This window comes from Grampus griseus (assembly GCF_964374135.1).
Source record: "Grampus griseus genome assembly, chromosome: 8".
Classification (NCBI taxonomy): Eukaryota; Metazoa; Chordata; class Mammalia; order Artiodactyla; family Delphinidae; genus Grampus; species Grampus griseus.
Window position 1 is genome coordinate 8649018 of NC_139002.1, and position 15708 is coordinate 8664725.

Here is a 15708-nt window from a genome sequence, read left to right on the forward strand (position 1 = left end):
AAGCTGAGGTCACTTTCCTTCCTGGGCTGTCCCATGCATCTCTCAGAGAGAGATGCTATACCAGGCAGTCAGACCGTATCTGGGGAATCAGCTCTGTTCCCAGTGACTCACTTTGTGAGGATGTAGTGCCTCTGGAGGTCATGCTGAGGTGAATGTCTGGGAGGGTTTTGGTACCTTAAAGGGCCTGAGAAACTCACTCACAGATGCTCAGTGACTCCAGCTTTGTTACAGCTGAGTGGACATCATGTGGATGTGGACTTACACATGTTTTGTGTAGACCAACAAACAGAAATACAACCCTGTGAAAAGGTACTAGGGAGAGAGATTCGACACCAACATTAATTAGTATCTCATGATAGAGCTAACAAAAATGACATGGGACATCTGCCTGGCCTGAGTTTTAAGTAGGTGGAAACAAAGACAGGATGTACTGTCTCTTGGGAATGCTGTAGAGAGGATTCAGGTGATTTGACCTAAAATTTATGATTTTGTGATTCTGGTGGGATGCCTGAGGGCAGGTGATGGGGATAAAAAAAGCTGGAGCCTCCCACTGGGACCTTCTCAGGAATGGGCCCCAGGATGTTCCAGTTGCTTCTGTTGGGCATATTCACAGTGCTCTTCATGAATGAGAGTAAGGCCTGGTGAGGGTGGCACTTGGGTGGGCAAATGGGTGGGCAGAGAATGTATGGGGAGGAAGAGAGGGATTTGGTGACTTGACTCTTGGGACTGGTGTGAAGTGGTTCAAGGAGAATTTTTCTTCTTCTCTGTACAGGAGACAGAGTCCTGACATTGAAATGTACGGTGTAGTTCATTTTCAGTTCCTGGGTAAATAATGCCACGATGAGAGGGGACAAGTTTTAGTTCTTTACACATCATCTCTCTACCCTCCCTGACTACCCACCACTCTCCTCACTCACTGTTCTAGTGTCTTCTTTCAGCCCCCAGCCTTGGGTGGGGGGCGCTCTTTAACTTCTTGAAGGGAGTAATGACCCCCTGACAGAAGCTGGGAGGGGTGTCAGCATCCTTCTTGTGAGTGTGACACCACCCGTGTATAAATGTTTACAGGCGGGGGCAGCCTTCTGGAGCAGAATCCCTCTCCCTAGAACTCTGCATCAAAGTTTTCCTCTCTTTAGTTTTTTGATTTTGCAATTATTGTAAAGATTTTAATGGAATGCAGTGTCGCACACGTATGAAGCAGTGTTGGAAGTTTAATTTATTGCTGTATAACAGGAGTTGTACCACAGACCACTTTTACTTTAGTGATCGTGTTACAGGTAAGCAGGGGTAGAAAGAGACAAAAAATATTACCAGTGGTGCCCACAGTCCCTGGACTCAAGATGTGGAGGGAGACTGGGACCAGAGGAGGGTGAGGAAAGTGGGATTCTCCATACACAGACCTGGGATGGAGGCTGCATGGGGGGCAGATGTCTTTTGCCTGGTCCTATTTAGAGAGACACAGATGAGATGCAGACACAGCCTTGGGGCTCATTCCTGTGTATAGAAAACTTTGAGGTTCTGGGGAGAAGTCATCGCTTAGAAGATGGTGAGAGTAAGCAAGGTGGTCACATATGCTTTTCTCTTTTGGGAGACATCTCTACTGTTACTCAGCACTATCTTGCAGACCTTGTGAAGAGGGAGTGTTCCAAGTATTTCATGACTTAGTGAGAGAAACATATTGCTGTAATCATGACAACAGGTGTAATGATGGAAGCTGTCTCCCAGAAAAGTCAAAGATATTTGGACTAGAAGGAAAGGAAAGTATATATGATACTGAACAGGTTAGCTACAAATAAAATGATTAACATTTTGAAACCATCTCTCCCAGTAATTTTTGCCCTTCCCTTACCCAATGGGAACATCATCTTATGTTTTCTTTTTGTTAATAATATTTTGTTTCTTTATTTAAAAATGTATCAAGAGTAGTTTGAAAAGTGCTTGCTTTCTTCTCATTATATAACATAATACGGATTGAGCATCTTATCTATGTTTAGCAAATTATCATACTCCTTTCTAAGTTTAAATCAGCTTCCAAAATTTTATTCTTTGTGCTGTCAAATGTCATGAAACATCTCTGAGAATTCCTTCAATGTGAAGTTTTTCAACAGCATCACTTCCTTAGAGACACATTCATCCTTTACAACTATTTTCCTCACTTAAAACTTTATATTCACCTTCACTAAGTTCTGCCTCCTGCATATCTAGAACCGTTTCTTGAATGGCAGCAGTGTCAGCACTCCATGGTCATCTTTATCTTTTAACTCCATTTACATTCTATCCAAATCCTGCAGTTTTTGCACAGGACAGTCTCTTACTACTGTGCAAAACAAGGACTGCCTGTAATTCTTTGAATATGGGTGCAAATTTCACAGTTGCATCCTTATCTGCACTTGTAGCTGTACCAGGTATCTTAACATTAATCAATTCATGTTGACTTCTGAAACGATAAAACCAGCCTTTACTGGCAGTAAACAGATGTTCTTGTAACTACCATTTTCCTTCAGTGTAGCAACTAACTTCAGTGCCAAACTGATTGGGATTTGTTTTTGATTGCAGTCCTCAATCCAAAATAGAAGTAAATGCTCCAGTTCAACCATGAGCGGCTTTCTGTTCCTACTGCAATTTAAACTAAGAGATGTTGAAGCAACTTTATCTTGTTTTTATATTCATTCAGTCTTTTAAAATATGTTTTGTCTTGTAGCTTCATGTAGGCCTAGGTCTCTTCCTATCTTTGCTTTGCTGTGGCTATTTTCAAATCTTCTAACCACATCTAATTTCATTTCCAGTGTTATCACTTTTCATTTTTTTGTTCTGTCATATTTGTTGACTAATTCCCTCTTTTGATTATCCATTTTTGTAAAATGTCACATGGGTTTATCACTGGGAGACAAGGAGGCGACACAACTACATGCTTTACTATCTGTGTGTAACTGATAGATGTTCACTGACCAATCACCAAGACTTTGAAAGAAATGATGTAACTGTTACTGTTCATGATGCACATCTTTTATTTGCATAATGATTTTGGAATAAAGAGCTAGTAGCAAAGTTTATGCAATAGTTCACAGTTAATATTGTTACAACTAAAAGTTCAGCCTCATTGTTGGGGGACAGGTGTTGTTTAACTACACTGTGAAAACTAATATTCGTGCATGTTGAAATGTTGCAAAGGACTACCTGTATCTTATATGAATCTTAGCTATATATTTATATACACATATATATTATTCTAGGGTTTGTAGTATTCCTCCTGATATGCAGGCTTATGATGGTTATTAGTTTCTACCATATTCTATTTCTATAAAGAAGAAAATATTTTAATACACAAATTAATTTTAAAATATTTTCCATTTATGTATGCTGGAATTTTCCCCAAATTGTATTGGGTTAGAATGAATATTATACTTTAACATCTTTCAAAGTAGAAAATATGGTAGATTCTTCCATTCAGGGTTGTTTAATTAGTTTATATGAATAGAGTGGAGATACTAGCAGCAGGTTGCACATGTGAAATGATTCATGGGGGACTTACTGTGATGTGTGGTTAGTGTCTAGAATGGTCTCAAATGTCAAAACTAGAAACTAAGAGGAAGCGTCACATTAATAAAGAGATACAGCGTGAGGAAGGTAACTGGTAGCAGGAAGAGTAGCAGGTACACACTGAGTGATACAGATGGAGACCGACTGTCACACATTTATAGCTAAGCTTGAAGTGAAGATTCCTAAAGCACTGTGGCAAAGCCCCTAGAGTTTCATCATATCCAGAAGACTCCAGGTCTGGTCTTCCTGAGCCTGTCCTGTATGTTTCCCATCTTGGATTTTCATGAGATTCTGACTCCCCTTTGCCCCATGTTACAACACCCCATCACCCCCTAATTTTCAACTCCATTCTTTATATTTTACAGAACAAACAACAAACAACTGGGAAGTAGAGGGAACAGTGAGGGAGGCCAGACCCTGAGCAAGTGCAGTAGTTCTAGACTCAGGTCCAGAATTCTCTTCCAGCCAAAGATCCCTTGGTTGGTGGTGGACCTAAGCTGGCAGAACTGATCAAAGGAGACAAACCAACTGTATGGAACTTTCAATCTGGAGGGTTATTAATATCAGGAAAAACAGGGTTTCTTTTGTATAAATGTGTGTAAAAATCATAGATTTCCAATAGAAATGTGTTCATTATTGAAAAATTGTCAGGAAATCACATCTCAAAACTTTGGATTGCAAATTTTATACAAGTTGCACTTGTATTGGAATCCAGGAACCTGGCTCTGAAACCTCAGTAGGCTCTTCCAATTTGACTTTATGTTTTAATGGACTGGGCTCTAAAACAATTGGTGAATGTTTCAAAACATGCCTTGTGAGTATTCAACACATGTATATGGATTTCTTGATTTATGCTGGTAAGGTGCTGCTAATGGTGACAAAGAGAAACTGGAAAAATGAAAAATTATTTTTACTTTTTCAGCCATTTGGATAATATATTTATTTGTAGTTCTATTGCGGATTCGCTGGGGCAGGGAAACCTGCCCATGGGCCCTCAGGCAGAGGTACCAGCCACCAGGAAGGATGTTATGAGCTGCAACTGGGAAGAGGCTGTGAGTCAGGAGGCTGAAGGTGTTTGCTGTGGAGTTCTTGGGTTGATTTTAAAGCTTTGCTTAGGACTGTCTAGGTAGGACTATGGTCTCTCAGTTGGGACAAGTTGGAGGCTAGCAGTGTAGTTTATGAATCTCCACAATTTCCATTATAAAAAAGGCAGAACAAGTAGGATAGTAAAAAGAAAATGCCATATAAAAAATCAGGGTCTACTAGAATAGCCTAAGCCCTCAAAGATCTCAGAAATATAGAAGTACGCCATTAACATTCCTTCTGCAAAAATCGAGCTACATTCTGTGCAAGAAAGGAGCTGTAGGTAGAAATGAAATTGAGCAGGGTAAAAAGACTAAGGAATAGGCAAAAGTTCAGTTATTGGTAGGAGAGGAAACAAGAGGTAGCAAGTCCTGGAAATTATTATGGAGGTTTCTTTACAAAGATAAAAACCAATTAACTACTTTGCTTTCAGTGCATTCAAGAGATCAAGCTAGGAAATCTCCCCTGGTCCAGTTCCATCGCCAACATAAGAATGCTTCTGTACTGGAAAAATACCTTTAATTTAAATATGTATGACATAAAAAGACTGCAAATGAACCTCATATAATAATATGTAAGAAAAGTAAGTTGAATACCATATTAGGGAAAACAAAACAATACCGGAAGAACGTGTCTCTAAAATAGAAACTCAATGTGACATTTCAAAGTTAACCAAAAGAAAAGAAATGAGGGAAATAATAGAAATTATGAAAAAGCAGCATAAATCAAAATAAAAATAGGTTCAGAGCCTTCTTTAAATGTCAATGGACTAAACGCTCCAATCTAAAGATATAGAATGGCTGATTGGATGAAAACAAGCCTCAACAAATTTAAGAGGATAAAAATCATACCAAGCATTTTTTCCAACCACAATGGTATGAAACTAGAAATCAGTTACAGAAAGAAAAAGGGGAAAACCACAAACACATGTATACTAAACAACATCCAACTAAAAAAACCAATGGGTCAATGATGAAATCAAAGAGGAAATCAGAAAATACCCTGAGACAAATGAAAATGGAAACACAATTTTCCAAGATCCATGGGATACAAAAAAAAAAAAAAAAAACAACTCTTTTAGAGGGAAATTTATAGTGATACAGGCCATCCCAAATAAACAAGAAAAAACGAAAATAAGCAACCTAAACTACCACCTAAAAGAAAAAGAAGAATAAACAAAGCCCAAATTGAGCAGAAGGAAATAATAAGATCAGAGAGGAAATGAATAAAATAGAGACCAAAAAGAAAAACCAATAGGAACCCGCCCCCCAAAAAAGAAACAATAGAAAAAAAAAATCAATGAAACCAAGTGCTGGTTTTTTGAAAAGATAAAAAGAATTGGCAAACCTTTATCCAGGCTCACCAAGAATAAAAGAGAGAGGGCTCAAATGAACAAAATAAGAAATTAAAGAGGTGAAATAATAATCAATACCATAGAGATACAAAAAATCATAAGAGAATACTATGAACAGTTATATGCCAACAAATTGGACAACCTAGAAAAAAATGGACAAATTTCTAGAAACATACAAGCTGCCATTACTGAATCAAGAAGAAGCAGGCAATTTGAAGAGGCAGATCACAAGAAGTGAAATTGAATTTATAATAATAATGATTAAAAACCTCCCAGGAAATAAAAGTCCAGGACCAGGGAAAGTCTACCAAACATATAAAGACATACTTATCCTTCTCAAACTATTCCCAAAAAAAAAAAAAAAAAATGAAGAGGAGGGAACACTGCCAAATTCACTTTATGATACCACCAACATCCTGATAGCAAAACCAGGCAAAGACACTACGAAAAGGAAAATGTCAGGCCAATATATTTGGGGAATATAGATGCAAAAATTCTCAACAAAATATTAGCAAACCTAATCCAACAATATATAAAAAGGATCATACACTGTGACCAAGTTGGATTTATTCCAGGGTCACAAGGATGATTCAGCTTTCACAAATCAATCAATGTGATACACCACATTAACGAAAGGATGGATAAAAATCACACAATATCTCAATAGATGCAGAAAAAGATTTGACAAAATTCAGCATCCATTCATGATAAAAACTCTCATCAAAGTTGGTATAGAGAGAACATATCTCAACATAATAAAGGCCATTTATGACAAACCCACAGCCAACATCACATTCAAGTGAAATCTGGGACTTCCCACTAAATTCAGGAACAAGACAAGGTTGCCCACTCTCGCCACTTCCATTTAACAGAGTATTAGAAGTCTTAGCCTGAGCAATCAGACAAAAAAAAGAAAAATACCCAAATTGGAAGGGAAGTGTTAAAAATGTCATTATTTGCAGATGACATGATAACTTCATATAGAGAGCCCTAAAGTCTCCACCCAAAAATAGTACTAATAAATGAATAGAACTAATAAATGAATTCAGCAAAGCTGCAGGATACAAGATTAATAAACAGAAATCTGTTTCATTTCTATACACTAACAATGAAGCATCAGAAAGAGAAAGTAAAAAGACAGTTCCATTTAAAATCGCACCAAAAATAATAAAATACCCAGGAATAAACTTAACCAAGGAGGTAAAAGACATATACCCTGAAAACTACAAATCATTCATGAAGGAAATTGAAGATCATACAAATAAATGCAAAGATATCCCATGCTCTTGGATTAGAAGAATCAATATTATTAAAATGACCATACTGCCCAAAGCAATCTACAGATTTAATGCAATCCCTATCAAAATACCCAGGACATTTTTTACAGAACTAGAACAAATAATCAAAAATTTATATAGAACAACAAGAGACCTTGAATTGCCAATGTGATTGTGAATAAAAAGAATAAAGTTGGAGGTATAATCCTCCCAGACTTCAGACTATACTACAAAGCTATAATATTCAAAACAATTGATATTGGCACAGAAACAGACACATAGATAAATGGAACAGAATAGAGAGCCCAGAAATAAACTTAGGCCCCTATGGTCAATTATCTACAACAAAGGAGGCAAGAATATACAATGGAGAAAAGACAGTCTCTTCAACAATGGTGCTGGGAAAACCGGACAGCCACATGTAAAACAATGAGATTAGAACATTCTCTCATGCCATATACAAAAATAAAATGGTTTAAAGACCTAAATGTAGGACATGAAACCATAAAGCTCCTAGAAGAGAACATAGGCAGAACACTTCTTAGTAGAAATTGTAGCAATAATTTTGGAACAGTCTCCTAAAGCAAGAAATAAAAGCAAAAATAAACAAATGGGACCAATTTAACCTAAAAGCTTTTTCATGGCAAAGTAAACCACTGACAAAGCGAAAAGACAATCTATGGATTGGGGGAAAATATTTGCAAAAGATGTGACTGACAATGGGTTAGTGTTCAACATACACAAACAGCTCGTACAACTCTATCAAAAAACAAACAACCTGATTAAAAAATGGGCAGAAGACCTAAATAGTCATTTTTCCAAAGAAGATATACAAATGGCCAACAGACACATGAAAAGATTCTCAACATTATTAATCTTCAGAGTGCAAATTAAAACCACAATGAGTTATCACCCCACACATGTCAGAATGGCTATTGTCAAAAAGAACACAAATAACAAATGCTGGTGAGGTTGTAGAGAAAAGGGGACCTGCTGCTTCTGGGAGTGTAAATCGGTGCAGCCACTGTGGAAAATGTTATGGAGGTGTCTCAAAAAACTAAAAATAGAACTACCATATGACCCAGCAATTCCGCTCCTGTGTATATATCTGGAAAAAACAAAAACACTAATTTGTAAAGATACATGCACCCCAGTATTCATAGCAACATTATTTACAGTAGTCAAGATATGGAAGCAACCTAAGGGTCCATCAGCAGATGAATGGGTAAAGAAGGTTACTTAGCCATAAAAAAGAATGAAATTTTGCCATTTGCAGTAACAAGGATGGACTTGGAGGGTATTATGCTAAGTGAATTAAGTCAGACAGAGAAAGGCAAATACTGTATGATATCACTTTTATGAAGAATCTAAAAACTACAGCAAACTGGTAAATATAACAAAAATGATGGAGACTCACAGATATAGAGGACAATCTAGTGGTTACCAGTGGGAGGGGGGAAAGTTGGAAGGGCAATATAAGGGTAGGGGATTAAGATGTACAAACTATTATGTATAAAATACGCTACAAGGATATATTGTACAACACAGGGAATATAGCCAATACTTTATAATACGTATAAATGGAGTATAACCTTTAAAAATTGTGAACCACTATATTGTACACCTGTAACTTATATAATACTGTACATCAACTATATCTCAATTTTTAAAAAGATATAAGGCAAAAGAAAAAGATAAATTGGAATATGTCAAAATTAAAAATTCTGTGCATCAAAGGACAGAATCAACAAAGTGAAAAGGCAACTCATGGAATGGCAAATTGTATACCTGATAAGAGATCATATTCAGAATGTATTAAAAAAAAACCTCCTATAACACAGCAACAAAAAAGACAGCCAGCTGATTAAATTGTGGACAAAAGGACATGAATTCCTCCAAAGAAGATACACAAATGGCCAATAAGCACATGGAAAGGTGCTCAACATCACTAATCATTAGGGAAACACAAATAAAAGCCACAATGAGGGCTTCCCTAGTGGCACAGTTGTTAAGAATCCGCCTGCCAATGCAGGGGACATGGGTTTGAGCCCTGCTCTGGGAAGATCCCACATTCCGCAGAGCAACTAAGCCCGTGCGCCACAACTACTGAGCCTGCGCTCTAGAGCCCGCGAGCCACAACTACTGAGCCTGAGTGGCACAACTATTGAAACCCGCACGCCTAGAGCCTGTGCTCTGCAACAAGAGAAGCCACCGCAATGAGAAGTCTGCGCACCGCAACGAGGAGTAGCCCCCCCCGCTACAACTAGAGAAAAGCCCGCATGCAGCAACGAAGACCCAACGCAGCCAAAAATAAAAATAAATAAATAAATTTATATTAAAAAAAAACCCACAGTGAAATAACCCTTCACACCCATTAGGATGGCTACTAACATAAAAACAGAAAATGACAAGTGTAGGTAAGGATGTGGAGAAATTGGAGCTCTAGTACACTCTGGGTGGGAGTGTGAAATTACGTAGCCACTGTGGAAAACAGTATGGCAGTTCCTCAAAAATTTAAACATAGAATTACTACATGATCTAACAATTTCACTTCTGGATATATACCCTAAAGAATTGAAAGCAGGGACTTGAACAGATACTTGTACACCTGTGTTCATTGTAGTAGTATTTGCGATAGCTAAAAGGTGGAAGTAACCTAAATGTCCATCAATGGATGATGAATGGATAAACCAAATGTGGTATATACCTACAATAGAATATTATCTGGCATTAAAAAAGGAGGGATGGGCTTCCCTGGTGGCGCAGTGGTTGAGAGTCCGCCTGCCGATGCAGGGAACACGGGTTCGTGCCCCGGATCCGGTGCTCCGCAACGAGAGAGGCCACAACAGTGAGAGGCCTGTGTACGCAAAAAAAAAAAAAAAAAAAAAAAAAAAAAAGGAGGGAAATTCTGGCACATTCTACAGCATAGGTGAACTTTGAGGACATTATGCTAGTGAGATAAGTCAGTCACAAAAGGACAAACACTGGATGATTGCACTTCTATGAGGTGTCCAATATAGTCAAACTCAGAAACAGAAAGTAGAATGTGCTGCCAGGGGATGGGGAGTATTGTTTGATGGATACAGAGTTTCGGTTTTGTAGGATGAAAAAGATGGATGTAGGATCCATGTGGAGATGGATGGTGGTGATGGTTGTATAGCAACATGAAAGTACTTAATGCCACTGAACTGTATATTTAAAAATGATTAAAATGGTAAATTTTGTTTTATGTATGTTTTACCACAATAAACAACAACACAGTGACAATAGTAGCACAAGAAGCAGAAGTGAGTAAATAGAATCAAATTCTTACAGTGTTCTTGGGTTGCTAATAAGGTGGTAAATGTACTAATTTAAGGTAGACTGTAAAGAGTTAAGTATGCATAACTATTAAAAGAATTATTAAAGAATGTATAATTAAAAAGGTAATAGAGAAGATAAAATGACCAATACTAGGTTAATCTTAAAGGGTCCAAGAAAGATAAGAATGAGAAAATATTCTATAGTTGCATAAAATTCAAAATATTTTTTGTCATAAAGCAAGTTCTGATAAATAAATACATTGAGAACATCCACAAAGTATCATTCTTATTCTTTTATCCATGGGGAGAAAGTTATAAAAAAATTTTTTTATTATGTTTTTTCCCTTACCAAAAGATTCTTTTAAGAACCTTGACTTCAAAGATTTTTGCACTCATCCATGAAACCGGCTATCTTAATTAACAATCTGCTATGCCAGAAATAAAACTTAGACATGACTTTTTCTAAATTTATACATTGTTCTAAGTTTCTTTGTTAAGACTTTGGCATTTATTCTTTCTCCCTTTATGCTTTTCATGCTCTTTCTTACTGGAAGTGCTTAAAGATCTGTCATCTTTCATAGTCTTTAACTTATGTTTTACTATATATAACTTATGTTTTACTATATTTAGCTTATGTTTTTCCTTATTTCTTAGGTCTGTACTCTGTAAGCCTTTCTATTCTATGGTCATCTTTTCTAATCTTCTTTCTTACTGTATTCTGGGAGAGTTCCTCATTCTGGTCTTCCAAGTGCCTAATTCTTTGCACATCTTTTTCAAGAAATACGTATAATATTTCATCTATTGTGGGCTTTTTTTATTTGTTATATTTTATACCAAATATTCCCACCTGTTTATTTTTTATTATTTTGTTTCAACTTGCATGTTTAATTATCTCTTTATATTTTCATTCTTGCTTTAGACACCATGAGGACAGCGGTCATGGCTACAGTATCCTAAGGTCCAGCAGTGCCTTAAATACAGGACTTTTAAAATAAATATTTGTTGGCGAAATTAAAGAAGGGTTTGGAGACGAGAGAAAGAAGAAAACACAATATGGGTATGGAAGAAATGTAACTTTCTTTATGATATTTTTATAATATTAATTAATCACCCTTTTCAGTCCTCATCCTACCAGTTTGTTAGGAATCAGTAATCAATCCTTATGAGCATACATTTTCCAACCCCTATTTTTTCCCAGAAAGGGAAAAAGAGGAAAGGAAGGGAAGGAGCAGGGAAAAGAATTGACCTATCCTCTTTCTTTTCTGAAGCAACTTGGGTATTCAGTGAAAGCACTAGGTTCTGTAACAACCTGCAGGATGTATGTGCTAGAACTGTACAAGCGGAAGACCCGAGCGTGTGTGAGGCGGAGGTGGAGGGTGAGGAAAGACGTCTGGTCATGGGGACAGCTCTCCACAGAGGTTGCTGCTGAGACGTCTAGTGGACAGACCCACATGGCTTCTTCAGACCCCACAGATCTCGGCTTCCTCCATGCCATGCTGCAGGCATGGGAATATTTATGTGACTACTTCTGGTCTCATCTCCTTGGAAGCATACTACAGCTCTTCCCTGTCTAGGGGTTGATGCTTTCCTATGAGTTTGCCAGGGAAGCAGAGTGCAAATACTATCTCTAGAATTCCAGGCATGCCTTCTCCTTTTCTTCTCCAACCCCCAACTCCTTAGAGAGTCTCATTCTACAAGGCAGAAAATCTTTTTCTCTTCATGGCTCTGGTACAGATTTCTTTCTATATTCTGCCCTGCTCCTCTCTCGGGGAATAGCATTCATGAACAAAATTTATGAAGACTTAAGTCATCTCTTTTCACGTTGCCCCCTCCCTCCCCATGAGGTCAGAGTTATACGCTTTAATTGGAGTGAGATAAGAAGAACAATACCAAGAGAAAAAAATGAAAATATTCTGTCACAGAAGGAAGGGAAGGAGCAGGGAAAAGAACTGACCTATCTTCTTCCTTTTCTGAAGCAACTTGGGTATTCAGTGAAAACACTAGGTTCTGTAACAACCTGCAGGATGTGTTGATCTTGTATTCAAGGTGTTCCCTACCCCTCACCCTGCCAGGGGCCAAGGCAGAGAATCTATTGATAGAAAAAGAGAGGGCTTTTTCTTACATATGCAGAAGGCAGAGCCATATGTTTGCAATCTGAAATGTGCTTTTTTAGAAAATCATTGTGAAGAGGTGGCACCAACAATGTCACCCACCCAGAGACTGGAGCCAGAAAAGGACCAGTCATTTCTAGAGGTCTTCATTGCACAAGTCACAGCTCCTGCAGCACCTGAAGTTCACCAGATAGACACTCCATTTTATATTGTTCACATTAGCACAGTTCTTTAGGCAGCCCCTAAAGGTTAACCAGGGTGTACCATCATCTGCAGAAGGAGGAGAAACAGATCAGCAAAGAGGTTTCTGGAAAAACAAACAAAAAAACACCTTCTTTCCAGCCTGCACCAGCATACAAAAACAACCTTGTGTAGTTCAAGGCTCGGTTATTCAAATGTGAAAATCGGAAGATGTTGGAATTTGGGGGTTTCCCAAAAGAAAAGCAATAGCAGAGTAGTTAAAAAAAAAATTCCTGGATATGGGGATGTAATGACAGCAGCAATTCAAGGATTGCGCAAGCTGGATGTTTCCACTGGGAATGTTAACACTGGCTTAAGTAAGGGTTAGAAATACTAAGGAATCACTCAGCACAAAGGCTAGGAAAACTAGAAATCATGATGTTTAGTCTTACGCATGAAGAGCCATTTAGTCAATATTTATTGCTAATGCTGGCCCCTCTATTTTCACCGTTTAAAACCACCCACAAGGAGGTCCAGGCAGGGACAAAGACAGAGAACTGCCCTCCTCACTCCAACATCCAGCTGTTCTCCACTGGCCGTATTGTGCCTCTCCTTTCCCCTCAGTTAAGTCTCCTCTGTTTTCTTCAGGCTTCTCAAAATATTGATTCCATAGCTACAGACCCCCACCCCTTAGAGCCTACCTCTATCTGTTTTTCATTATGGCATGCGATGGGGTAGAGATAGTCAGTCATCCCAGAGTTGAGACTGCCTGAGCTAAAGTAAGGTCCCACCTTTTTACTATGACTAATGTATCCCTGTCTGCTTCCTCTGCCCCTTCCTCCTTCCCCAAACCCACAACTTACTTCTGAAAATCCTCCCAGTTGTGCAAGCCTCTTCCATTGTTGCAGTACATATTCCTCTGCCTCTGGAACACTTCTCACCTGGAAACTGGAGGTGGCACATCCTACACTGAATAATTTCTATAATTTGGGCCAGAGAGTAGGGAAGTCGAAGTGAGAGAGGGTCTCACACTGCTATGAAAGGACCCACCTCCCCTGTCAAATTTGAAGTCTGCTGGGAGCCCCGAGGGCTTTGTCAGAGACTCATTAAACATGGGCATCTACCTCTATTAAAATAGGCTAAGACAAAAGAGGGGCTAAAGTTTATGGTCTCAGAAGTTTTAGCCTGTAAAACAGGTGGAGGGTTAAGGAAAAGGGGAACAAAATCAAAACTGAGATAATCAGGTCAGGTCCTCTTCATACTCACCAGGAATACGGTATTCACCAACAAATAGTTCATGGACTGTGCTGGCAAAGAGAAATAAAACATATCTGCAATTTTCTCTAAGATTTACCCTTGCCTAGGGTCACTGTAAGCCTTGTAACACATGAGGCCCATCTTGCTCTCTTAACCTGGAGCCACTCTAGGCTCTTATGTCCCTCCAAAGCCTAGTCCCCTGTCTCGTGGCATATCTGCACCTCTCCCTCTTTTCAATTCTCTTCACCTCTAGAGGGCCTCTCAGCCTCCCCTGCCCATCTCTTAGGATACAGCACAGACTCAAAGGAAAAAGATAAATGCACATTTTGTGTGTGTGTGCCTCATTCCCTTCTTTTTAATTGACCTATGTGACTTTCTTACCTACATGCGCCTGGAAGCTGACAAGGGGGAAAGCATCTGAAATCCATGAAATTGCTACACTTTGGATTTAGCCAGCTAGTGCCTTAAAAATCAACATTCCACTTCCCCCTTTCCCTTTTTCTTGCTTTTTAATACACTCATCCTTAGCCTTGTCAACTGCTGCTCATGTTTTTTCATCAAACTTAAAATCAGCTCCCATCCCAGCCCGATCCTGCTGGAAGAAGTTGTTGAGTGTTGAAATTCAAGGTCTATCTCTGGATTCCTTTCAACCCTCAGTGCTCAGCCTGCCCCTTTCATCTCCTCCCTCCCCCCAAATTCCCCATCCCACACCACTGATCCATTTCTACTCACTTCCATGTTCTTTGTCTGCAAATGACCCGTACAGTACTGTTGGAAAAAAAAAAAAAAAAGATACACTCTCTGAAGACCTCATTTTAAAAACCTCACCTCACAGCTTCTGTGAAAATCTTTTCAATTCCTTTATAATCTACCTGTTTCCTTCTGCAAGGGCAGACTAAGACTTTGGTGAAGGTCCCAGGGACATGATGCGTTATGGACAAAAGTCATGGCATCAGAATGACAGCTTCTGTTACCATATGGCTCTCATAAGAGAACTTCTGTCATGTGAACCCCGACCCATTCCAGGATCCTGGACACGTCTCTCCAACTGTCAACCATAGGGACTCACCTCTAAAGCAGCAGAGGAGGATGGGGAGTCCTAGCAGGAGGGAGTTGTCCATTTTGGAGGGAGAAAACAGCAGGTTAGAGCAGGAAGCTGCAAGGTACCTGTTTATATATCTACCAGGTTGGGCTTCCCCAGGAAGGGCTAGGGGTGGGGACATTGCGGAAGTCCTTCAAAGGCATTTCCTGCTCCTAGGGAAACCAGGGACTCTAAAATTTTTTCTTTTTGGCAAATTGTGGGGAAGAGGGACTGCCTGGTTAAGTCCTGGACCCAATTTATTTCAGTCCTAGCATTCAGGATTTTTGATGCCATGTTCTGTGGTCTTTTCATTATACCACACTGTGGGAGAATACAAGGATAAATCCAGGCTAGGTGGGTTGGATTCAGAGCCATTTACACTGAGATGCTCATTCAAGCTGAGAGAATATATGAGTGTAAATAATTGGAATGCAGGAAGTCCAAAAGAGGGCTAAGCACAGAGCCTTTAAAACTCAGTACTATAGGGAATGGAGAAGAGAGGTGGAGAGGTTAGATTCAGACGCAT

General features: G+C 38.9%; 2 protein-coding genes across 2 annotated transcripts; one reads left to right on the forward strand and one right to left on the reverse strand.

Annotated features, from left to right (window-relative positions):
• Positions 1-567: 567 nt before the first annotated feature.
• LOC309825633 (prostate and testis expressed protein 13-like) lies at positions 568-11222 on the forward strand (the record flags this gene model as incomplete). The annotated part of the gene is made up of 3 exons (XM_082659280.1): positions 568-631; positions 1609-1778; positions 11208-11222. 3 exons carry the CDS (start codon positions 568-570, stop codon positions 11220-11222), a joined length of 249 nt encoding a protein of 82 aa, XP_082515406.1.
• A 1578-nt stretch (positions 11223-12800) lies between these two features.
• PATE1 (prostate and testis expressed 1) lies at positions 12801-15222 on the reverse strand (the record flags this gene model as incomplete). The annotated part of the gene is made up of 3 exons (XM_082659281.1): positions 12801-12934; positions 13708-13824; positions 15171-15222. 3 exons carry the CDS (start codon positions 15220-15222, stop codon positions 12801-12803), a joined length of 303 nt encoding a protein of 100 aa, XP_082515407.1.
• Between the last annotated feature and the right edge of the window lie 486 nt (positions 15223-15708).